At 36.6% G+C, this 27763-nt stretch overlaps 2 protein-coding genes across 2 annotated transcripts in view; one reads left to right on the top strand and one right to left on the bottom strand.

Moving 5' to 3' along the window:
- Positions 1–1747: 1747 nt before the first annotated feature.
- Positions 1748–15987, bottom strand: LOC139713290 (uncharacterized). Its single transcript, XM_071625033.1, has 4 exons — positions 15853–15987; positions 9848–10089; positions 8818–8908; positions 1748–2647 (listed from the first exon to the last, which is right to left on the bottom strand). The coding sequence occupies exons 2-4, from the start codon at positions 9986–9988 to the stop codon at positions 2109–2111; spliced, it is 771 nt and encodes a 256-aa protein (XP_071481134.1). The 5' UTR covers positions 9989–10089; positions 15853–15987; the 3' UTR covers positions 1748–2108.
- A 7593-nt stretch (positions 15988–23580) lies between these two features.
- Positions 23581–27763, top strand: part of LOC139713292 (uncharacterized) — a 79721-nt gene continuing 75538 nt past the window's right edge. The window contains exon 1 of the mRNA XM_071625035.1: positions 23581–23820. Coding sequence (XP_071481136.1) covers positions 23745–23820 — 76 coding nt within the window. The 5' untranslated portion in view covers positions 23581–23744. The remainder of the gene's footprint in view (positions 23821–27763) is intronic.

Below are 27763 nucleotides of genomic sequence, written 5' to 3'. Positions count from 1 at the left end.
TTCATTTCTTACACATTTTGTAGAGTTTTGTGTGCCTCATAGATGGTCATTCTTTTAGATAATGTGTTCCACAATACTCAGTAATGTTAACCTATAGTCAGTGTTACGCATACATAATTACAAGAGGAGCTGGTTTGGCTCAGCGGACCTGTCCATTCAATATCAGTCACAAAGTCCTCGGTTCGAGTTCTCTGCCTGGAACGGTTGTGATTATAGGCAGTACACTTATCCAAATTGCCTAATCCTTCGAAGGGGACTTAATGCAATCGGTTCTATGGTTGCTTGCCCCCTATCGTCTCCTCAGCGACTGAGTTAAATAATAATTACACAGTCAATAGAATGATATGAGTTCTTCTAGTAGATTCATCATTCACCCTGATTTCCGTATTCATCATCTTAGTAACACTTTGTAAAAAATACAGTTGTTTTGGATAGGCTTGGAAGTCACGATATCTAAACAGAAATCACTGTTTTTAAAGTGTTTATACTGGACAATGCATTAATCTCGAGAAGGCGTATAGCAGGTTGCATTACATCGAAAGCTAAATATACATATTCGTTATTTTTGCCGGAGAAATCATAGCATACGCAGAGATGCGAATTATGTTGTTCATGTGTAAATAATACTGTGACCTTTAGGTGTGGTTTTAATCATTTTTGTGTGTAAGATGATTGCGGTAGTTTCCTCTTCTTGTCTTCAGCTTATCATTCTGATAAGTAATAAAAACGCAAAAAAAAAAACCCACTAGTAAAACAGTTTTTTTGCATTGTTTTGTAATGATTTCACATGATTCATACAAACAAACAAACAAACAAACAAACAAACAAACAAAAAAAACAAATCACACATACACGTATGACGGGAACTTGCGATGAATCTTTCCCAGGCTGAAGGACTTCTTTGAAAGGGAGGGGGAGGGGAGGGGGGGGGGGAGTTAGGGTTAACCTGTGCAATCAATCACACAAAAGAAGTTAAAAGGAATTTCTAAATTTGAATATCCCATTCAAGAACTTCTATCAACCAGAGAAGGTGGTGCTATGTGATGGATTGAAAGATATCTATATATATATATATACACTGTATCAAGGGCCGTGGAACATTTTGTGTTTGGTTATTTGCTTGTTTGTTTGTTTGTTTGTTTGTTTGTTTGTTTGTTTGTTAAGGATTTTGGGGGATGAGGGGAGGGGAGGTATTCGGGCCAATGGAGGATCAAGAGTTAAAGGCATAATTTACCATTTGCAGATGACACAAAAACCCAGCAGTAGTAAAATGTGAGTTTGGGATAGAAACAACCACTGTAAACATGGTAAATATTAGAATCAGTAAAATCGATGTTAAGTACTGTCAAATAAACTAAATGTGAACAGTAGTTATATAATACAAATGTTTCCACACTAAACCGTCTACAGTTATATTTTATTGAGAAAAATACAGGTATCTCCTTCTACTTTAGGCTTTATCGCGACATTTTTATATGATAGTATGTTTTGTGGTCCACTCTACACAATGCATTAAATATCATATCTAATATATATATATATATATATATATATATATATATATTCTTTTTTTTTTCTTTAAGTCACTGTTACCAAAGGGAAACAGGACCTTCAATTGCACCCCTCTCCCTTCTCGGAGAGTCATGTATTTTGAGGGGTTGTGTGTGTGTGTGTGTGTGTGTGTGTGTGTGTCTCCTACGTAACTTCATCACGGTGCTGGATATTTGAAAGCGCAACTTTCATAATCGCGTTTATACAGTGACAAAGGCAGAAGTAAAATATTATCGTAATTATGAGCAAACACTGCGTAATGTGATGTAATGAGTTTTAGGATGTTATTGATGCAACGATATGCTTACTAACGTCGACAGAGCATAGGCTCATAAGATTACTACTTCTCTTTTATCTTTTCAGGACATTTTCATTTTTTTCCTCATCAGGCGTATCTTCTTTCATTGTCTTTTTTCTTTTGTTGTTGTTTTTTTTAACGAAGCAAAAAGCTTCCAAACTCTGTGCGAATAAACAAACACAGGGAAAAGGAATTCCTACCCTTGCACATTATACACAGACCATTGTCCACTTTGCCAACATCCAGACCTTTTCTAACTTCAAAAGAGAATCTCGCTGTAATCTTCTGCACCGGCTTCCGTCGATGGCATGATCTTTTCTTTTCTCATTTTCTTCGGCGGAAGTTTCGGAGGGGCGTAAAGCTCTTGGTAGGGCGACTCTTCAAACTCCGAGGACGTCTTCACTGCAGGACTCTCGGCGTTGGTGGCGCAATTCTTATTCTTCTTTTCCTTTCTCGTCCTCAAGCAGAGATATACTACGACAGGACACGCGAATCCCGCAACGACAGCGATCCCGATGATGATAACGAGGTAGAGGTTGTCTCGAGCGAACTCTGCGAACATGGCGAAGGAGAACGGTCTGTCGGAGTTGGAAGCATTTCCGCTGGATGTCGGGGTCACCTTGTCCGTGCTTGTAATCATGGTAATGATGGAAGTTGTAGGCCCAAGACTTGTCCTTTCCGAGGCCGTGATGGGGGTTGTAACGAGAATTGCTTCACTTGTTGCTTCACTTGCCGTGCTTGACGTCGAAGGTGACCTTGTCGTCAACTTTTTGCAGTAGTAGGTCTCTTCGTTCAGGGCTATAATAAACGAAATGAACAACGTTAATGTGATTATATTATCTCGCTTCATTCTTCAGCAAACGTCGTTGAAGTTCTTGTTACATACCTTTACCTACCTATATTCCTTCAATATTATACCATAGCAACAAGGGAGTACTCCAATGGACATGCACATTTATTTATGTATTGCAGTAGTGACTCTTTTCGCCCTACCAGACTTGCACACACGTACATTCTTGCAAAAACTCAACGGTGTATCATAGCGAGTTCATTAACCACGTACGTTGCGACACGGATTGTCGCCCCTACACGGATAGTCGCCTCCTGCTCGTGGCGACAATCCGTGACGGGCGTTGGCGGCACGGATTGTCGCCCGCCCTCGAAGCACATTTTGCTGGGTAATATTGTTCTGGACATAATCACTGAAATACTAACACATAACTTACATGGCTACATCCATGCAAACATGCCATGTAAAAAGTCATGGTGAGGTTTCAAGGAAGTGTGTATGTGCGCGTGCACATGATAATTTAGTGTCCGTTTGTGCGTGTGTGTGTGTGTGTGTGTGTGTGTGTGTGATGGAAGAATGTGTTTATTATGTCAGTTTTTTGCGTATGTATTTTTTAGCTGCGCGTGGGGAGGAATACCTAGTAAGCTGTTGCTGGCATAAACGTTGATATTGATTTTATCAGCAGCTTTGAATTTGATGAGTTTGTGTGGCAGATTTGTATATGAATTCGGAGTGGAGCTTGCGTGCGGGCGGATGCTGCTTTTCTGCATACGGTCCATTATGTCTTATTTATCAACATTGGGAAATCGTTTCATCAGGAAGGAATGTGGTATCGGTTCGGGTGTGCGTCGGTATGTGGGAAGGGGGTTACATTTCGTTATTGCAAAAGTTTGTTATTCTGAAGGCTCATTCGTCGAAGGCTCATTCGTCCGAAGGCTCATTATTCCGAAGGTTCGTTATTCCGAATTTCATTTTTGGATCAACGAACCTCTAGGTATAGGGAATTGTGTGTTTCGGATAAATGAAGCCTCGGAAAAAAACGAAACTTCGGAATAAAGAAACTTCGTGTGTGTGTGTGTGTGTGTGTGTGTGTGTATATATATGTATTTGGGTTGGTGAATGTAGGTGTGGGATGATTTAGGTTTTGTTTAATCAGGGGTTGGTGATTGGATTTGAAGAAGGATAGTTATAAATGGTATGACAGATGTTGGTAGGATTTAATATTTAGGATAGATGTAGGCCCTAGATTTGTTTCGGTTGGGGAGGGGAGGGGGTGGTCGGTTTTTTTATGACTGATTTAATTCTAGATTTGTGTAATGTATTTGTGTTTTTTATGTATATGCCCTTGTAAGTAAGAAGGTGTTACATGATCCAAGCCAATATATTCAAGGAATATAGGTTTGGTAGGGCCCTACATGTCAAAACTTTCTCGTGAAGAAATTATTAGTAGGGTTGGTCTATAATCGAGTTATCTATGTTGAACTGAGATTATTTGTGGTATAAATTGATAAATGGATTTGTTTGTGTTTCGAATTGTCGTTTGTAACTTTTTTTGTTCATGTTACACCCAGAATGGGTCGATTTATGAATGATTTGAATGAAATCAATAAACATCAAGGAAAAAAAGTGTTGAGTAGGTTTATTTGCATTATGAGGATTTGTTTGAGTGTTTGTTGGCGTTTGTTTGTATTACGTATGTATTAGCGGTGTGCAATGGCAGTTCGTTTGTGCTAAATTCAACTAACGATTGACAAATTTTCTACAGCGTGTGGAAATTATTCACTCATGCATAAAACATGCAAAACCTATTCTGGGACAAAGAATAGTGGTATGGACGTTCTAGTTTATAAGACTGATGGAAGAAAATGACTGTAGTGAAAAATAAATAAAAACAAATAACATTTGGGGAGGGTACCTCCCTCGTGTGTATTTTCTCTCGGTCTCTCTCTCGCCTAGCCCGCCTCACCGCTGATATTGGTTGACACACCCATACTATTTTTAGATCAACGCTGGTGTGAATTCTTTAAACACGTGCTCATACACTCTGAAGGCGTTTGTATTGCCACAGTAGCGCCACTATATTCCACATATACACACGTAAGCATACAGGCACACGTATACACACAGACAAACAAACCAAGATTCTACCACTATACAACCACCACACATGCACAGTTTCTACATATTGTATTATTATACTCCAAACACACACACATACACACACACACACACACACACACACACAACAAATCATACACATCACATATCAAGCAGCTCACAATACACACACACACACACACACACACGCGCGCGCGCACACACACACACACACACACACACATATACGCATAACTTACCAGTCATACCCATCCCACCAAAGCTTAAAGGTACTTGCCCACATTTGTAAACCTGCAGCAATTGGTCTCATAGTTAGCATGGAGTTTGGGTATGATTGCAGTAATACCTGTGCAAAATTTCGTTCCAATTAGTCCATTACTTTCATAAAAATAAATGAAAATGCACCGCATGCATGCGTATAACGCTCGCTAGCTCCGGTCCACGTACGTACTACTTGCATGCGATACATGTGTAAGTTACATGTACGTACTAGTAGCTAGCCCCGGAGACCGCGCCGCAAGGCGCGGTCCTGGCGGCTACCTCGCAGCTGAGCGGGAGCAAAAATCACTGCCACATTCACGGCGACTTCACGAATAAAGCACGGCTAAATTTCTATCATAAACACAGTGACAATTAATACATTACCTTTTCGACTTGGTTTTTCTCACCCATTTATCTAGAAACTGCAAAATTTTCTACATTTTTTTAGGAGTGATAAGCGGCCTGCCCTAGTGTAACAGTGGAGAGACTTGCTGCTATATCCATTAGTACGCATTACGCATGCTCTCAATGCACTGCACTGCATGCATGCTGTGCGCCTGTGCAAGTGATTGTGAGTTTCAGTGAGCATCGGTGAGCTGAAGATATTCGCGTTATAAGACAGCATTTTCTGCATCATAAGCAATGAAATGCATCAAACAGTCGCCGAAATTAATCATTTAGGTTTAATCGACCCATGTAAGTATTCCTAGTAGTTTTTGTTGAAAAATTAAGGAAATATAGCGCCGAAACGGCACCCGTTTTGTACAACTCCTCGATCTGAATGCGAAAACGGCACAGCCCCAACGCTGCACGTTGGGGCTGGTCGCAGGTAGTACGTAGCTAGCCCGCGCTCGTAATTCGATTTTGGGTCGGGTTGACCCGGTTTGAAAATTGATTTTAAAACGATGATTTTCTCTCTTTTATCGAATGGTATAGACAAAGAGCAACAGGTGAGGTATGTTACTGTTATAACTTGTACTTGAAGTCATATTGGACCTGTTTTATGCAGTTTTGATTTTCGTGGGTTTGCAAATGTGGGCTAGTACCTTTAACACCGGAGGAACCACCCCGAGCCCGGGGCGGCAATCCGTGACGGGGCGACAATCCGTGTCGCAACAAATTTTTTTTTGCCAATACGGATTGTCGCCTTCGAGGTCAAAAACTGGGAACTGCACAAGCGTCACGGATTGTCGCCCCGAGCAGGAGGCGACAATCCGTGTAGGGGCGACAATCCGTGTCGCAACACACGTACGTTAACGCTATCCTAGACGCTCAGATGAAGGATAATGGATTTTTCATCACACAATTTATCGTCCTTTCGTTTGGGATACTTGTGCAGTATAGAAATTATCATTCCGTTCTTGTTTTGTTTTATGTTATTCGCTTAGACATTTGAATGCACATTCCTATATAGAAAGAGTATAATATAACTTGCACGTTTCGTTGCAATATCTTTCAGTCTTTGGTAAATAAAATCTGTAGTGCATGGAAACATTCAAGTTATGCTCGGTATATGATAGGGGAAAACACATTCCACTGTCACTTGTGAATCATAAATTTAATACGTCAGTATTTTAGCAATCATGATTAACCGACTGATGATGTCACTGGCAGAATCTTGATTTCTATTTTGTTTTAGGGGGCGGCCTTATCAAAGTAATCTGAAGAACAAAAATAGAAATGATTATAAAATATGTAGCACTTATGTAGATATTCATTTTGGCCATCAAATAATTGATGTTGAGGATATGAATCAACAGAAATCAGTATGTATTTGCATTACAGTACATAGTTCCTTTAAGTTGGCGAGATCGTTATTAAGTTTCTCCCCTCTTTTTTGCGATTATCGTAAATAATATCGCTATCATACTAGTCTTGCGCCGAGTTGTTTTTATTATTGCGACTGATTAACAAATCGCCCTTCAATGACGTGGAATGTAAACATCTATTAATCAGTGTTTGTGTATTGCCACGATTTAAGAAAAAATCAAAGCAGTTTGTCGATTAGTTGCAATAATATAAAAAGAATCGACAGACGAATGATGATACTGATATGTTGCAGCTCAGTTTCGTATGCATCAATCATTGCTGCAATAAATCATAGCACATGAGTAAAAGATAGTACATGACATGAATTACTGTTTCACTTTCTGCCCAAATTAAAAGATGTAAGTGGGTAACCAATCGTGGTAATAGGACGATGAACAATGAGGCGTTATGATCCGTTCATCGCCTCATACTGTCATCATTGTATACTAATAACCATCTACCACATCCTAACATCGCATTAGATTGCACTACTTCCTCACAGAAGTACTATCGAAAGAAAATTAGTTTCGGGCGGTGAGTTGGCTCAGTCGGTAGCGCGTCTGCCTCACGAACCTAAGGGCCCGGGTTCGAACCCGAGTCTGGACTGAGCAATGTTGTGTGTAAGCATACCGTCCCCTCTAACAAGAGGCAAAACACTCTGCCCCTCGGATAGGACATAAAATGGAGGTCCCGTGTTTGAGAGAGTAACAACTCATGCACGTAAATGACCCCGCTTCATTCATTCATCGCAAAGAGCAGGGTGTTTAACCAGGTGAAGTGGTCTCACCTCACATCCAACTGGACCCTATGGAAGACCAGCTTAATGTAGCTGAATATGGGTTATCCAGCCATCTTCTCAGGTGGAAATGAACAAACAAACAAGCAACAACAGCAAACAAACAAACAAACAAACAAACATTTAGACATTTCAAACTAAGGACTCATAATCTCTTAGACCAATGTAAACTCAAATGTTCTAAGAGATATCTGCAGTGACTGTCTTCTAAATGTTATGACCATGATGACTTTTAATCCGTATTTCCTTTTTACAAAATCTTAAGAGTGACACGTTTGTTCCATCCGGTTTCGTACAGAAATCAATTCTTTCCCGGTCTTTGACATTGTTTGATGACATTGATTGAGGAATGATGCTACTTGTTCATAATCCGCCCTCCCCTAATCATAATGGAGCAACTTTTTTGACGAAAAGCATTTGAACAAAATAGTTCAACAACCTGTGTTTCTACACTCATTAGAATAAGCTCTGTACTCTAAAAAAAATCGAGTGAAAAAAAAAATCACTTTTGAAGGAATGAATAACAAAAAAGAGTGAATTTAAAGTGAAATTGGAGTAAATTTTGAGTGAAAATGTTCATTTTCACTCATTTTGTAGTGACTTCAGGGATCACTCGAAGATTTAATGAACATTTTGTCTGCCAAGAAAGTTTCCTTTTCGAAAGTTAATAAGTTTAGAAACACTCCTTCCAAATTATCCTGTTCAAATCCTTTGTGAGAAAATGTGCCACTTCCAAATGGGTTTACTTTTTTGTTGTTTTAAAGCGGAGGTTGAAAAAAAAGTTTTTATTTTTCTTTATTTTTCTTTATTATCAATTCGTCATTTGCAAGACAATACCAGTGATAACAGATAGGCAGACAAAACAAGCAAAATACAAGGATGTCAGGCTTACCCTAGTGCGCTTCCCTATAAAGTTGCCGGGTTGGAAAAGACGTAGGGAAAACGATGAAGATAATCGTCTATAAGGGATCTTTAGATAATGTATGATTATCAGGAAAAATCTTTGATAATAATGAATATTAATTCAATTCTTCTAAATGCAGGTACATAGCTTTGAACGACAGAAACTACTTATTTTCCCCAGCAGTGACTTAATTTCAAGCACTGTCATTGATTGTCTCAGATAGTTGATTTATAGCCAGCATTCGAACATCACTTTTGTGTAGATATCGCTTGGCTGTTGTTGCTCCTTACCGTCTGCAGAAGTTGCTGTTGGGACATTAACTTCAATGCTATCAATGGCAATTCGTCCTGTTTCGCTCGTCCAAGACGCTGTGAAAATGATCTGTAACGTTATACGAGGCAATTCAACGTTCATGGCAAAGCAAAGCAATGCATGTTCATGATTAAGACGATTCTTGTTCAGTTTTTCTTTTACTCTGTTCGTTTCTTAAAATAGCCCTATTTATGTATACGAATTATACACACTACTTGAGTACGGTACATTAAAAACGATACGCAAACGTTAGATTTGAGATAATGTAGCCGAAGGTAATTTCCCTGGATATTTATCAATTTGAAAGTTTACCATTTCATCGCCTTACTGTCTAGTATTTCAATACACGACGAAATTTATAAACGTACTGACGATAGCAATGACATAAGCCTTGGCACAATACCGATTTCTTTTCCTTAAGATAACACAAATTTTACCAGACTTGTAACATCTTCCCATGCCATAATCCTACGTCTTGATGACGAAAAACTGCAATTCTAATCCCGGCAGCTGTGACATCACACGTTTAGGTTTATCTTACGAGAAAGTAGCACCAATCAAAAAGAACAAAATGCAGTGATACAAGTTTCATTAACACTGGCCTTTTTTTTTATTGTTTTCACGATACGGAAGCTATTCCATTAGTTTGAACTTTGAAATATTATTATTATTATTATTGTTATTGTTATCATTATCATTATTATTATTATTATTATCATTATTATTATTATCATTATTATCATATTTTTTCGAGCCTCCCGCAGCTGCTACTTGCAACTATTTTGATCTGCAAAATGTTTGCTGCGTTCTTAGGATTATATGAAGCATAACGCAATGAAATAGCATCGAATATGCAGTAAAATGCACAGCAAGCTGCCACTGTTATACAATGATTCAAATTGAATCAATGGATGTCGCTGTAGGGATATTAAAAGATGATATCCAAACTAGGACTTGGGCATTTCTTATATTCAAATATCAATTATCGATCTGCAAATCGCGTCTTACCTCGGGATAAGGCCATTCGTGACCATAGCAACATATTGTTACGTCACTCGATCGGATCCAGCCTTTTCCGACGTTGGAAATGTGACGAAGAGTTTGTCCGCAGACGGAAACGTTCAATTGGCCTTGACGCGACCCGAACATTTTGTAGGAGAACGAGAGAAGCGCTGTTGTTGTGGTCGTGTCAAAGTGAGGTAAAGCAAACTCGGAATTCCCATTTGCAGACCAAGTAAGGAAGAATCCGCCTTCGATGAAAAGAAAGACAAACATAATAAATTGTAGTAAAATTAATGAGCTGAAAATTGTCTTTTAATCACAAGAATTGCAACGAAAGCGTACATCACCACAAAGATAGGTCAATTTGATTGAGTAGTAGTCGCAAGGCTGTATTGTTGAAGGTGTACAAAGGGTGTACAGGAATAACAACATAACGTCAGTATAATCATGTTTGGTAGGTAGTTAATCCTTATGAAATGTGCCCATTCATATTAAATGTGTGTGTGTGTTTGTTGGTTTTTTTTTTTCAGGTCCGAACCTCAAATAAGACAGGCTGAAAAAAAAAAAACTAATACGCATTTTTATACATGTATATTTGAAGAGTTTGAAGGCAGTAACAGATAACCTTCATTTTCAAAGTTTTACACTTTAGGTCATCATCAAATACTGTGTGGAGCGAAATTCAACCATTGCTCTGATGCCATACTCGTTACATATATATTATCAAGAAATGCTTATCAAGACATAATTAATATGATCAGATTAGTATATATATATACACACATATGTGATATATTTGTCTTGTTTTATTTTATCAACAGCTTCAATCTCAAATACCTTCAGTCTATAAGTAAGGACTTTTAACTATAATGGGCTGCACTTTAGTTCCCTATACTTTTGATAATTTTTGTAACGATTCATTCTTTTTTTTTAATTTATGAGCATTTTTCAAAAAGATATATATTAATACGTAAAACAATACGTATATGTTAAAATGCATTAAATCATAAAACATGATAATAAAAACAAGATACCGTGGTTAACGTCAATTATGAAAAGTGACAATAACATAAGCAAGACTAATCGTAGTTAAAAAGTGTGTCTGCTACAAGAAACAAAACACAATGTACTCCCATTTAATGTTCAGCATTGCTCATCCATCTACACCGTCCAAAAAAAATGATGAAAAGAGTTTATTTGACTTGATTTGTGCGGGAAGAAATTTGCTATGTTTCTGTCACCCTAATGACTGATTGATTGATTGATTAATTTATTGATTGATTGATTGTTGGTTTATCTAAAAATGCAAAACAGCAGCCCAAAGGTTGAGTTAAAATGTATTAAATCATAAAACTTGATTAGAAAAACAAAATACCATGATTATGCAAAACGTCAAATTATAATAAGTGACAATAACATAAGCAAGACTAATCGTAGTTAAAAAGTGTGTCTGCTACAAGAAACATAACTCCAATTTTAATGTTCAGCATTGCTCATCCATCTACACCGTCAAAAAAGATGAAAAGAGTTTATTTGACTTGATTTGTGGGGGAAAAATTCGCGCGTCTGTGTGTAATCAATAAATGTACATGGGTTTCTTATCTTCATTTTTTATCATATTTCCTCTGCCTCTATTGACTGTATGTTGACATCCAATCTTCCTTCCGTTTCAACCATGATATTCTGACTCTGTGTATTATTTTATTCACTTTCTACTTGCATATGATTTCATTTTTTGATTTGTGTAATTCATGTATATATTTCTATGATGAATGAATATGTTTATGAAGAGAAAGACATGCCCAGAGGATGTGAAAATATCATTACTAAATTGAAGCAATACAACGATAAGAGCATACTTTTGGAAAAAATCAAGCCACGCGAGAATTCCGCAAAAAAAAAAAAAAATCCCTTGGATAATATACAAGGAATATAAAATTCCGTCAAGACCGTGATAAGCTATATAAATCATACCGTGTGCTAACCAAAGGCATTTAATTGATATAAGCATGACACGTATAAGCAATATCGAAATAAGCTCACTAAAGCAACTCGTAAATGAGATAATGTATCATACAAAAAAGCCTGCAGAAACAAAGGTCGATATGAATTAAACATGGAAAGGAACAAGGTAACTGTTGAAGTATCTCGTAATAAATAAAGTGATCATGATAACAAATAAAAATACCTCGAGAAATTGCAAATGCAATTACCTCATTTATTTTCCTGTAATGCACATGATTTAGTTTCAAATATATATTTTGACAATCTACTTATTTCTAAATTGTTATCACGTTCATTAATGTTCTATATTTCTATGCTCCAACACGATGCAAATTATCAATCATTTTAACCTCTTCAACCCAAGACTTCAACTGAATACAATGCATTTCGTGTAATTTTACTCAAACAGCCTATTCAAATGAATCCTCTTTCAAATATTTATTCAACTTACTTTTATCGTTTGGAATAGGTCCGAATTTGCTGAAGACTGCAAAAAAGATACCAATATAATCACATGGAAAATGCAGGTAACAAATGATCATCCTGTCTCATTATTACCCCTTATTTCAAAAGTTTAAGAGAAAATGTATATAAAAGAATGATTTTATCTTAGACAGTTAAAAACACCCCTAATTACCTCAATCATAATTACCTCAATCATACGTACTGAGCAATCAAAGTTGAAATATATCAGTTACAAGAATACTTTGGCGAAAATCATACGTATAGAAAAGAAAAATACTATACTAATCAGTCACAATTTTACAGGCATGATATGCAAAATACATGGAAAGTTTTAAAGCAAGACATGAATATATCAAATGTTAAGTCAAATATTACAAAAATTAGATTCGATGGCGAAATTTTTGAAGATCCTCATCAAATTTGTTATATTTTGATTAATCATTTTTCCTCAATTGGGGAAAGCCTGACAAGTAATATTCCTCCCTCCACAAAACATTTTTCCGAATTGTTGGGTCTGCCAAATTCTAGTTCAATATTTTTTAATCCAACATACACTCAGGAGATAATTAACATTGTCTCTGATTTTAGTTCCAAAAAAGTGCTGGACACGATGACATCAGCAATTTTCTTTTAAAGGGGGTAATATCGTCAATTGCGGATCCTTTAGCTCATATATTTGATTTATCCCTTTTTTAACGGCACCTTCCCCGAAAGTATGAAAACAGCAAAAGTCATCCCTTTGTTTAAAAAAAGGCGACAAATTAGACGTAAATAATTACCGACCGATGTCTTTGTTAAGTGCATTGTCAAAAATTCTTGAAAATTTGTTTATAAAAGAACTATCATTTTTTTTTATATTCAATAATATATTTTCGAATTCTCAGTTTGGATTTAGGGAGAAACATAGCACTACACATGCATTATTGAGTTTTATAGAAAAAGTGGCACATGCTATCGATAAATCTTCTCATCTGATAGGTTTGTTCCTGGACTTCTCCAAGGCCTTCGACACCATCAATCATGATGTTTTACTTAACAAATTACATTATCATGGAGTGCGCGGGAAGGCCTTGGAGTGGTTCAGGAGCTACCTCATGAACAGGAAACAAAATGTCTCTCTAAATGGTTGTAATTCACAAATATTAGATATCAAATGTGGGGTGCCACAGGGAAGTTTATTGGGTCTACTGTTGCTTAATGTTTACATAAATGATTTTTGTAGATCATCAGATGTTCTTTCTTTTATTCTCTTTGCAGATGACTCAAATTTCTTTTTTTCATACAGTAATCTTCTTACCCTTGTCAATACAATAAATTCAGAATTAGAAAATGTTGCCCAGTGGATAAAAGCAAATAAGCTATCTCTTAATCTTCAAAAAACAAAATTTATGCTCTTTAGTAATTCTACTGAGGCATTACCTGTTGATATTGTTTTAGATGGTACTCCACTTGAAAATGTTTCCCATGTAAAAATTTCTTGGAATAACAGCTGACAATAAGCTTTCATGTCATATTGACAGTATATGTAAAATTATTTCACGTAATATTGGTAGGCCTATAATTAATAAGCTTAAGTTCTGTTTTCCTTTGTCGTCTCTGCTTGTACTATCGATATTCATCCTTAATACTGCCATATTCAAATTACGGTATTCTCGCGTGGGGAAATACATATAAAACATTTTTAGATAAATTACTTTTATTGCAAAAGAAATCAATCCGTGTCATATGTCATACTGCATTTTTGTCCCATACTGACCTACTATTTTATGAGCATAAAATATTGAAAATTGATGATTTGTATTTGTTTAATCTAGGACAATTTATGTATAATTATAACAAAAATAATCTTCCAAATATATTTGAAACAATGTTTCAAAGAAATCAATCCGTTCACAATCATCCAACACGGCGATCAAATAACTTCCATTTGCCATTTCTGAGAACTTTGTTGGCTCAAAACACATTCATCTACGATGGGCGAAATTATTGGAATTCACTTCACAACAATATTACAACAGCTCAATCTCTGAACTCCTTCAAGAATAAATCAAAATCATTTTTATTGAAATCATACAACATCCAACCGAGTTAGTTTCCCTTTATCATATCAGTCAAGTCATCATTCTTTTTTACATAAGTCCTCCTTCTAATTATATTCCTGTCTGTGTTCTAAATATAACGATGTGTCTATTCTCTCTCTCCTGCATTCTTACCAACATAGTTACGTATAAAAAAATAATTTGCATTATATTCAATCCAGCTTGTATTTCACCTCTTATTTTACATTATGGAATCCAGATTGCTTGCGTCCACGATGGCACGTGCTGTAGTTTTCCCCCTTTTTTCCCCCTTTTTTTTCTCTTTTTTTCTCTCTTTTTTCTCCTTTCCTTTCTTTTTCCCTTCCCAATCATCTTGATGTCAGTTGACATCGGTTCGTTTATTTTGTTTTATATTGCTATCTTGTGTATTTTCTGAGGGTCCCATATCGTACAAGCTCTGCTTCTTAGTGGGACCCTCCATTCCATGCTCATCCTTAATTGACTTGTATTATACGCTTTATGTATATATCAACAAAGATGTAATTGCATCTACTTCTCATTTTCATATGTACCTTGTCAAATTACGTTCTGCAAGTATTACAAATATCCTGTACATATGCAATGTATATAATGTTTTTGTTTATTTGATGGAAGTGAAATTAAAGTTGAATCTTGAATCTTGCATACAACAAACATACATCGATATCCGACTCTTACCTGCAATAACATTCACTTGAATAATCAAATGCTGTACAGTTGTCTTACAAATAGATAATACTCTATAACACGGCCGGCACCACGTTTTTTTTTTTTTTTTTTTTTAAGTTGTTTCATCAGCTGACAAGCAACAAAAAAAAAAAAACAGCAACAAAACAAAACAAAAACAAAAAAGCAAAGAAACAAAACAAAAACAAAAGGCATTCAACGCCATTTTCTGGTGCCACGTCCGGGGTCCAAAAAGTGTGTGTGTGTGGGGGGGGGGGGGGGAAGGGCAAGTGATTAGACCCTATATATTCCTATGTTTAATGCAAAAAAAAAAAAAAAAAAACAGTAGGGGCCCGAACCCCCTCCCCCTCCCCAGATTGAGCCGGCGCTGCTGCTGAGCTATGGATCTGACGTATTTTGGCACAATCTCATCTGAAGCAAGTCACTTTACTTCAAAGCTTTTTAAAAGAAAATTACAGTTAGTGATGACAGATAATTATTGTGTTTTATTTCAATGAATAATCAGATAAATAAGAGCTGTCATCTTATCAAGCATCATTAAGTATTTTTATTCTTGTGACTGCCCAATTTACTGCAAATTGATTAATTAACTTTGCTGGCAAAGGTATATTTTTCCTCAAAAAAAAAAATGTTTTCATAAATCTCTGGGTCATTATAATATTTTGTTTGTTCATTGTATTCTTTAATAGAAAAATAAGGTTGCAAAAATTGATTTACATTGGAATGAATCGTACAGATTTGCTTGTGATTGGTCTCTGCTATTCGTCTAACTCTTACCGTTTTTCTTCCACGAGGTATCAAGCCAGTACTGAGTACGATGGGTGTGACCGCTTATCACCTTCCAGGCGCTGCTCGGAGAGATTTTTACCCCACAGTCGCTGAGACCTTGTCCTGTCCAGTGATTAAGCTGACCAAAATCACATGAGAACAAAGCTCGAAAAGGAAGAGAAAGGAAAGAAAGAAACAGAGATCCAACGCAACGAGTAAACAAATTCGAACAGAAAAAAAACCCACTCAATTTGTATAAGAAACTTGTTATCTGATTAATAAGGAAAGAATTTGGTAACGACAGCACTGGGAGGCTTTAGAAGAAACTACAATTGAAAAATTGAAATGTCCTCTCTCTCTCTCTCTCTCTCTCTCTCTCTTCATTTTTGGGGAAAATTGTAAGGGGGAAATGAGGAAGAGAAGGAAACAGAAAGAGAGGTGCTCTGCGGAATAGAATGCCCCTTTACGGAAAGACAATAAGAATGACAAAAAGAATATTTGATACCTGTTTGAGCTACAGCTGCGTGGTAACACGTCAACCGCACCAAGAAAAAGAGGGCCACGTTTGATAACTCCATGTTATAAATGACTCTGTCAGGTGGTTGTGTTTGATCAAATCATTAACAGAAGAAAATGTCTCCCAAAAGTTATCGTGACAGAAAACTCAAATCACCACAGGCTTCAACTCTTGGCTTCGCTTAATGTGGTAATCAAAGACAGACTAAACCTTTTGATTGTTCAATGGGACGGAATGGGAGGTCTCTATTACCTGTCTTTGTCTTTTCACAAAGCCGTTGGGATGTGTGTTGGAAGATCGATCTTACGATGAGCGAAAGCGAAATTAAATTCTTCCTGTCTTCAAGTAGGCCCTACATGACAATGCATTTTATGCTGACCTCGATTCTTGGCCATGCGCCAACATCCGAAGAAAATACTTGTGTTGAAGTACTAGGAATTACAAAAAAAAAAAAATTCCCACTTTTGATCCTTAATAGTTCGAAAACCATATATCAGATGACACTGTCATTGATATGAGTTACAGCTGAATACTGTACAATTTAGTTTGAGGTGATTTGAATATTAAAGCATGTATTAGTTTTATTAAATCCATTATCAATCTTAAAATTAGGTTCCATATATATATATATATATATATATATATATATATGAATTATTCTATTATTCTTATCTTTTGTGGTGACGTCTAAGTCAACAAAAATGCACATGAATACACGTTCCACATAAAATCATTGTGAACTATTCAAACAACGTGCTCACAAACATGCTCTTTCCCCTCCCCCTACGCCCTCATTTATTATCCAAAGTACTTTCAAGAGGCAGAAAAAAAAACAACAACAACAAAACTGGTCAGTGGTGTCATTGTCAACTTCTCCTGAAACTTTTATCATAATTAATTGTTTGAGTTATTTTGCAAACAGACATAGCCAACTAAGCCAAAGAAGCCAACGCCGACAAACGCATAACTTCCTTGGCGGAGGTGATAATGTTCACGATAAATTTGTAGACCCTTTAAAAAGTTATCTGTATACACACTCAAGACTGCCGAATGTATATTGTACGTAAACTTTAGACAATTGTGATGCAAATTTCTGCTTACAGTTTCTGTGACCAGTCTTTTAGTTTTGAAAGCTTCTTTGCGTTTGGTAATGTTGCTCTCTTTTTTTTTCTTTTTTGTTCACGTGGCTCATTTAATAATCCCAGATAGGGATATAGGGGAGATAATAATTATGATAATTCATAATTAAATAACACAATTTAAGTTAATCCCCACAGGGTTTCCCCAACAACCCACCCCCTTGAAATAAATCAATTAAGTTGGAATTATCATTTTAATCTAATCTTAAAAGATCTAATATTATACTGTTATGAAATGAGTTCAAATACTTTGGTCCATTTGAAGGTGTTCTGAGCCAGTAAAGTTCTCAAAAATGGTAAATTGAAGTCAATCCATCTCCTTGTCGGATAATTTTGAATAGATTGATTTCTTCTAAACTTTGTTTCAAATATATTTGGAAGATATAATCATACATGAATTATCCTAAATTGAACAAATACAGATCTTTAATTTTTCAACAATTTGTATTAAAAAAATAAAGGGTCAGTATGAGACAAAAATGCAGTACGACATATGACACAGAGTGACTTCTTTGTAACAGAAATAATTTATCTAAGAGTGTTTGATATATATTTCCTCACGCGGGAATACTATAATTCAAGAAAGCAATATTAGGCATGTATAAAATTTAATGTAATGTAATCAATTAATAGCTCTACTTTCCTTCCCTTTCTCTTTTACTCGTGTTATCACTTTGTTTGGCCCGCATCATTGGCTCTGACTGCAGGGAAGAGGACAATGTAATAGAATGTTCATACAGATTGTCCATTTTAAGCCCTTTTTACACTTGTGTTTCTTAACTCCGGACTTTCTCTGACCCAGGACTATCGTTAGTCCCGTACCAATTTTTTCAGCTTTTTACACTCGCCAATTAGTCCCGTACTATCTCTTGTCCGGGGCTAAGGAGAAAACTGACCTTTTTACACTCGTATTTCTTAGCCCCGGACTTTCCAAACCACATGAATATTCATGATTACGCTGTGTACTGTACACGTACACGCATGTACCGGCAGCACTTGATTACCTCGTTTCTGATTGGTCAGTGAGGGTCGGACTTCGTCTCCGTTGCTTAGCCCAGGATTAGTTTTTCGTTCTGTTTACACTCACTTGCTTGGCACCGCAATTGCGGTGCTAACCCTGCTGTTTTGCTGGGCCATATAGTACCGGACTATCGGTGGGGCTAGCCCACTTTGGCAAAAACGAGTGTAAACAGAAAGTGGGCTAAGGATAGTCCCATACCAACGGTGGGGCTAAGGGGGGGGGGGGACTTAGCCCCACCGTTGGTACGGGACTATCCTTTGGTACGGGACTAAGCAAAAATTTACAAGTGTAAAAAGCCCTATAGATTGTATCTACACTATAGCACCAGAAAAAAAAAAAAAAAAAGGATATCGAGTACCGAAGGGGATGTAACAAGAGCAGATCGAGAGTGCACTTAAAGCATGAAATATTTGCTTGAGGTTAAAATACATGCTTCGAAAACAAGGTGCTTGCTTTTTACCCTTTCTCGTTCTCGCCCTTTGTATTATAGAAGTGGTACTTTTAATGTGTCTCAGTTTCTAGTAATCTTTATACAATAGATATATTGAATCTCTGTGAGATCAAATCAACATGCATTCAGCGGTCAGTCACCTGACAAGTCTCATTAAAGTCGGGTAAAGTTCATAACACTTTCATGAATTTTTAGATCGGTCCATTTGTAGAAGATGAGAGGTTTTGTTCATACGGTTATGGCCATATTAGTGCCTCCACTTTTAAATTTTCGAATATCATCTCTACATAAATGATCGTACTTCACAGAGGATAAAACTATGTAAGCATCATAACTTCATAATTAGTGGTTCCATCAATAATTATTAAGCTACATGCTCAAGTAAGCGTATAATACACGAATAATCATATTTGTAAGCAGGGTTTAGTTATCTTCAATATAGCGACATTAGATTCATGAACAGTAGATATTTCTTTTGTACAAACCACATAAATAAACATATAACTTTCATCTCCGCCTATATTTTGAAATCCTATAAGTTCTATTTGCTTTTATTATCCTTATAATATACATATATATGTATATATATATATATATATATACGGTCATATTTTCACATTTCTATTCAACTATATCATAAGTAATAGCAGGATAGGTTCATGAATTATATTTCCATTGTATTAGCTACAGAGACAAATGCCTGACTTTTATTTCTGCATATTTGTTATCTATTTTTCCTTGTTTACATGTGTCACATGGCATTACGTTACAAGTATATTACTATATAAAAGATATACATTTTATTGTGTAATTTTTATGTATTCCGCTACACTCGAATTCGAAAGACATGTGAGCCCCTAAAAAAAAACAAAAAACAAAAAACAAAACTCGTTGATACATTTCTATATCACTTACCGAGCCAACATAATTCATTCATCCTTTTATTTTCTCCATTTCCAACACAAATATATTACAAAAGATTGACTACATATGAAGTTACAATACATAGTGGAATTGGGGAGGAATGCTAAAAAGCATTGCCTGTAGGGTATATTTCCTCCCACACGTTATACAACAAATTAGGCCTATATGTTTGATATACTGTTATACATAAAAAGGGAAAAACAAAAGAAACTAAGATATTATGGACACCAAACTATGCGGAAAAAAAAGCACCCAGGATTCCTACACTAGGTCGCTGTCATGCAGAAAAAGAAAGGTAACAGAACGAGAGAAAGAGAGGGAGAGAGAGAGAGAGAGAGAGGGGGGGGGGGGAGAAAAGAAAGAGAGAGAGAGAGAGAGAGAAAAAAAAAAAAGAACATTGAGAAGGTCGCAGTTTAAAAAAGATAATATTTTTTGAAAGACCGTTGGAATGGTACTCTGTAAAACCAGGAAGAAGAAGGAGAAGAAGAAGAAAAAGAAGAAGAAGAAGAAGAAGAAGAAGAAAAAGAAGAAAAAAAGAAAAAAAAACACCGACACCCCCTAGTCATACAGCCCACAAGCTAGACACTTAGTGAACGAGGCCTATGAGCTCGGCATAAAGTAAGATAGGCCCACGAACTATAGAGTCCATAGCACCAGCTAGACACTTGTCAAATAAGGCCCAGTTAGCTCGACACTTGGCAAATTAGGCCCACGAGTTCGACACACTAGGCGAAAAAGCCCATTGGCTGGGGAACAGGTTCAAAGACCCACAAGCTCTTACTATACTAGGCAAATAGGGCACACATTCAGTCGAACGCTTGACTTGATCCCTGCGGAAATGAACGCAATGCCCTACGGTGTAAAACAAAATTTGAAAGCATTGTAACCAAGCTCTTCACATTGATAATTCGACCGTTTGACCATATATCAATATGACTTAAAATTACGAACACATTGTCAATCATCAGAAACAGAACATTACTATGTAATCACCGTAAAAATCACACCACAGTGTGAAATCACTTTCACACTTTTAAATTCGAGTGTTTTCACATAGTCGAATATGTGAACATATTGTAAACATACTCTAAACACTGTGTTCTTTCCAGCAAGGTAAACAGCGCCATCTATACGGCAAATACGTATTTCTTTAGGGTGTTGCAAGAATGAAATAAGGAAAAAATTCTTGATTAGAGGACAGTTTCGTCATGCTTGGAGACGCGAGAATGTTATCAAGTGATAATTTTGCTTTACTATAACATTGTGCTCTCCATGAACCTTTATTCCCTTCCCTTCACTCCACCGCCTAAAAAAAAAAAGAATAATAAAAATAATGAAATAGAATACAGTTGCACAAAATATTATATAAGGTAGTGTCTTCTTGGTTCAAACTCAAGTCTGTTACAGAAATGTTTGCATCAGCGCATCTGCCAGTGAAAATCCAAATCAGTGCGAGAGAATTTTGCATAGTTTTGAATAGATTGACGGTGTTTCGGTGACATTCCTTTCAACCTTCAATTATAAACATGCGCACAAAATTAACACACTCAAGTTTTGAACAGAACTGGCTCTGATTTACACTTAATACTGTTCTAAAGAAAAAAAGAAGTGCAATTCTTAAGATAGTGTAGTTAGCTTTCAAGTAAACAAATGCAATCTACTGGATGTAATCCGATTCAAAATGATGGAGTAACAATTCATACCCTTTGATACCATGTTTGATGCTGCCACTCAAAAGCATTTAAAGCAATATATGTCAAACTGGATCTACTGCAGAGATAGATATGCAATGCATTTATGGCTCACTTATTGTATTCCTAATTATTTTGTTGGAAATGAAATAAATCAACTTGAACTTAAACACTGCATTATGGCCAGCCACCCTCTAAAAAGGATATGTCCTTTATGATGCTAATTACCATTCGCCGCCCCTTTTCATAAAAGATGCGCGGAAAAGACACGGGGATTCGATAATAGAATTTGCGCAGATATTAAAAAAAAAAAAAATCACTCGACTTTGGTATAATGCCATAATGAAAATAACAACGGAAAGAATCCCACTAATTAACACTCACAAAAGAAGTAAACAAGAAATCGTAAAAACCAGCATTTTTGTATGAAACCTCTTTGAAATGAAAATCACCTTAGGCAATTGATATGTGTTGTTTCCGTTCCCTCGCAAGGTCGTGCGTGGTATTTCATGCACCATGTCAGCACTTCAATAGTCTGGTTTCCAGACCCTTTGTCAACTGGACTCCGCGGCGACGAAGTCGCCGCCCCGTGACGAAGTCGCCGCCTTCGACAAAATCAACTTAAACTATGCTAGTTTTCGACGTTGAGGGCGTCAATATCATGAATAGCGAAATAGTGTGGGCAGAGGGTCTGGAAGCCAGACTACACTTCAATGTGGAGGCGAAATGGCCTCGAAGAGGACGCCACGAGAGTATTGGAACGCAGGTTCAACCCCCCCCCCCCCCCCCCCCCCCCAAAAAAAAAAAAAAGAAAAAGAAAGAGAAAAGCATTATTTCATGAAAGACCCAAAGTTGTTGTTTGTTGTTTGTTTGTTTGTTTTTTATCCAATTATCATTCACTGCAAAACTTGAGACCGTGAAGTTGTGCGTTTAAACACTTCCTCTTTGCTTTATGTTACCAGCGCTTGCTTTGTGACTGGTACTCCTCCTGTTTGCATTAACTTGATAGACATTTAGATTAAGAAAAATAAGAATTAATCTTCACTGGAATATTTATGGTAATTTTTTTTTCTCATGTTGAGCGTTACTCTCTTCTTCCTCTTTTCCTTTCTTTTTTGTTCATATGCTTACTGTACATTGCACTTCCGTCATAATGAAGGTTGTATTACAACAAAGGAAAAAAAAAGGCTGTTCCAGAATCATACCATCTACGTAGGCCCTATAAAGGTTTAAAAAAATGTTGATAAAACGAAAGAAAACTTAACTTCCCGGGGACTTCATTATAAGTTTATTTATTTATAGTAATTTTTTTCTCATGTTGAGCGTTACGCTCTTCTTCCTCTTTTCTTTTCTGTTCTTTTTTCTCTTTTGTTCAAATGCTTACTGTACATTGCACTTCCGTCATAATGAAGGTTGTATTACAACGAAGGAAAAAAAAAGGCTGTTCCAGAATCATACCATCTACGTAGGCCCTATAAAGGAGAAAAAAAAAATGTTGATAAAACGAAAGAAAACTTAACTTCCCGAGGACTTCGTTATAACGGGAGTTCCCTGTATTCAGGTTCGTGGGATACTCTGGCTACCTTTGTTTTGTTTTGTTTTTGTTTTTTTCGTAGGGATCTCTCTCCCTCTCTCTCTCTCTCTCTCTCTCTCTCTCTCTCTCTCACTCACTCATGGCTGCCTAAACTACCATAATGAAACATATGAAATATATATATGAAATATATTGCAAAGCAAAGACACTGTGTGAACACATCCCGCGCAAACATATAGTCGTATGCATTCTGTGTGTGTGTTGCGGTGTTCTTTTCGTGCCACCCCCCCCCCCTTCTCTCTCACTTTAGCTCACATTCACACTTTCTTTTTCATCTCCTGTTCTATTATGTATGCCTGACACGCTCCCAGGAAAAACTTGATGTTCTTCCTCCAACAAGTAAAAGTGGTGTCGGATTTCTACCATCAGTCTCATGATTCGCACTACGTTGAGAAAACACTGACCTGACTAAAGCCCTTCTCACTTGGCTCAGTTTTCGCTTTGGGTCTCACATGCAATGTCTTGTGTCCCTGACGTAGGATTTTATACTGCAGTTCCAAATATAACGCCTCCACATTCAATGTACGAATTTGAAGGGGCTGCGAAATTTGCAGATCGGAAACTATGGACATGGTGCGATTATACATCATTTTCTTTCAGACTGCTTGCTTCTTTGTTGTAAGTCAATCAACTGTGCCTGGTGAGTAGACATTGTCTTTTTGGTTGTGGTTATTTCACATCGTGCTGTTGAATTGAATCGAATTGAATTGAATTTCATTTCATTTCATTTCATTTGTTCAGCGAAAAAAAAAACATCAAAGAATTGCGATGATAAACAATCATCACAAAGCACAGAGTAAAGACAGATCTATATGGAATACATGATTATATAGGTTTTCCCGGTCAATTTCATACTTTTGTCACTCAAATTCATTAATGTGCATTCAAATTCACAAAGCGCACGCACGCGAAAATATTCGGGCATTCAAATTCAGAATCCGAGCGATCAATTTCATTTATGGGCGTTCTATTTCGTTTTCGTGAAATCAAATTCACAATTGGGCATTCAATTTCAAAATGCGAGCACCGACTTTCCTACTCGTGCATTCAAATTCATGCGACAGTCATGTGATAGTCCCAACGAGCTTGTGTGGAGCGTTCAAATTCATTTTTAGGCGATCAAGTTCCTACTTCGTGCAATCAATTTAACGAGGAAAATGGAGTAGACTTTTAAGAAAGGAAAAAGGGCCAACACAACCAATGAAGGCTTGCATATAGTGTAATTATGATTTTTTTTTACAGGTTCTACATTATTCTCTGTTCATGTATTCTTTGTTTTTCATCTCAATAAATTTCAAATTGTAATGTCCAATCAGCAGTGCATCCAAACAACACAACGACAATTCAATCATATTTATTGATGATACTGCATGCTGACAACGCCCCAACACCAACCACATAATGACAATTCATCAATTTAAAGACAAACTGACACACAATGATCTCACATAGTCCCGCAAAAGTAAATCAATAAGACAGCAATACACAAAAAACAAGACGTATGAAATGTTCATGTATCAGTTTCAGTATACTAGTCGAAATTGTTTTTGTTTTTTTCCCTCGAAAGTGTCAACCAATCCTCAGTATTATGCTCGTCTGTAGGCCTATACAGTGCCTAATGTTTGTTTGTTTCATTTTCCATCAAAGAAGATGGCTGGATAACCCATATTCGGCTGCAATAGCTGGTCTTCCATACAGGGTCCAGTTGGATGTTCTGCTCTTTGCGATGAATAAATGAAGTGGGATCTTTTACGTGCATGAGTTGTGACTCTCTCACACATGGGACCTCCATTTCATGTCCAATCCGAGGGACATGTGCCTGTATATTCCTTTTTGCTAAGCGCGAGTTCAAAATTGTCAATGAACAGGTGGACCTCTACTGCAAAATAAATAATCATCATAAATCCCAATATGCTCAAAGCCAAATGAGAAACACATGCATACACGGCCCAAACTAACTAAATTCAGGACTTCTTTTAAATTAAATGCAGTTATTTGGAACATGGTTGCCTATTCACGAATTTGAATGACCGACGAGATTCCGTCGCCAGCTTGACATGAATTTGAATGCTCATTTATGAAATGCGTGCTCCTCTCTTAAATTTGAATGCTCCGATAGTGAATTTGAATGCTCCGACAGTGAATTTGAATGCTCGGATAGTGAATTCGAATGACCGGATTTTGAATTTGATTGCTGATTCAGTGCTGCGAGCGTGGAATGCGTGAATTCGAATGCTCGGAATAGGAACTTGAATGGCAAAAGTATGAAATTGACCGGGAAAACACATATTACAAGCTGAAGGGAAGCAGCCAACGAGGAATTAAAAGTTTCCTTACAATCTTGCCGACCCAAGTAAGCAATTAAAAAAAAAATACAATAGTGGCAATCATTTTCGTGTTTTTAAACAAAGAGATGAACAAATATAGTATACAGATATAAGAACAGAACCAAAACATCTACAGCAATTTATTTATTTACAGACGTTATGACGTGCTTTTTTAAGTGCTTTGGTCCATTGTCAGAGAGTAATTCTATGTGAGAGAAACAGTTGGGAAATATAGAGCTCGATGTGAAACACTTTTGAAAGAAAAAGTAGACATCTACACATTTTTTAAGGGACCATTCAATCAGGCATAATATTGAGCTTTGATGGTACTATAATTTCTACTAACCTTTCGAGTTTTGCGGTTTTTCAGTGGATATGATAGAGTATCAATTTTCATTACCGCAGTTGGGGAAATCGAGCAAGGATGACAACTGGAAGAGAATGGTTAAAATTACGAGAAAGTTGGTAACATGGTTATTCCAGCAGTGCCAGTTATGTCCGCAATTCCGCAAATTCTTACCATTAACTCAAGTGAAAATCGAATTTAGTTCAGCCTTGTGGATCCAGCGAATACAGCGATATTACTAGTAAGATTTTCACATTCAATAGTAAGGTTTGAAGAAAATTAGACCAAGCATTACAATACACCCTGTTGGAAAGAACACAGTGCCCAACAGAGTAAAACAGAAGGTAAAACACGGTGTGAAATCTCTTCACACTGTTAAATTTGAGAGTTTTAACGATGTGAGCACGTGTAGATCATCAATTCATAATATGGTGAATCATCAATTCACAGTGTGAAACAGAACATTACTATGTGAACTCTCTGTGAAAAACCAAACCACAGTGTGAAATCATATTTACACCGTTAAATTCGAGCGTTTGACGTAGTCAACGATGTGAATTCATTGTGAAAACACTGTGGAACCCTGTGTTCTTTCAAGCAGGGTAGTGTTGAATCTCTTTTGGTAAACATTTATGCCCCCATCCCTGGAAAAGAGACTGAAACAGTTCATGACGTCACAGTCGGGCAATAATACAAATATAACTGATAGTGATAAAAATGATGATAATAACATTATCATTAATAACATTGATACTACTGCTACTACTTAATATTAATGATGATGATGATGATAATAATAATGATGATGATAATAATAATGATGATTATAATGAAACAAGAGTACAAATAAATTCACTAATTCCTTTTCCCAATTACTGAAGTGCGCATTCCTTCGACGTGTTGCTAGCATAAGGTTAAGTGTAAAATTACTTTAGTTACCCTCCGGAAAATGCACATCGAGTGCAGCTGCAGTTCTTTCATTATGCTAGAAAAATGAAAATATGTGTGGAATTCTCTTTATTCTGTTGCAATGCACTGAAATCACAAATTGTTATTGTCTTCCTATCCACCCTAATAACATATGGATTTAACGGGGGAAAGCAGGAAAATAAAAAAAATGATCCATAGCTTTCAATAGAATTGTCCGATTTTCTTAAAACTTTACTCATGTCTACAACTAACACATCTGCGTTCACGGAATCCATGTATTATGTGTGGGGTCAAACTTCCCTGTAACGACTATTCATTTCGCCAATATTACTAGTTAGTATGACTAATATAGGTTTTCCCGGTCAATTTCATACTTTTGTCACTCAAATTCATTAATGTGCATTCAAATTCACAAAGCGCACGCACGCGAAAATATTCGGGCATTCAAATTCAAAATCCGAGCGATCAATTTCATTTATGAGCGTTCTACTTCGTTTTCGTGAAATTAAATTCACGATTGGGCATTCAATTTCAAAATGCGAGCACCGACTTTCCTACTCGTGCATTCAAATTCATACGATAGTCACGTGATATTCCCAATGAGCTTGTTTAGAGCGTTCAAATTCATTTTTAGACGATCAAGTTCCTACTTCGTGCAATGAATTTAACGAGGAAAATGGAGGAGACCTTTAAGAAAGGAAAAAGAGCCAACACAACCAATGAATGCTTGCATATAGTGTAATTAGGATTCTTTACATGTTCTACATTGTTCTCTGTTCATGTATTCTTTGTCTTTCATCTCAATAAATTTCAAATTGCAATGTCCAATCAGCAGTGCATCCAAACAACACGACTAGTAATCATATTTCTTGATGATACTGCATGCTGACAACGCCCCAACACCAACCACATAATGACAATTCATCAATGCTTAAGACAGCAAAACACAACAGACAACACGTATAAAATGCTCATGTATC

The sequence above is a fragment of the Diadema antillarum genome, unplaced genomic scaffold (genome assembly GCF_040938485.1).
Source record: "Diadema antillarum isolate AM-2024a unplaced genomic scaffold, OU_Dant_1.0 seq00001942_RagTag, whole genome shotgun sequence".
In the NCBI taxonomy this organism is placed as follows: Eukaryota; Metazoa; Echinodermata; class Echinoidea; order Diadematoida; family Diadematidae; genus Diadema; species Diadema antillarum.
The sequence above is the reverse complement of the archived record's forward strand: the minus strand, read 5'-3'. Positions and strand labels throughout refer to the sequence as shown.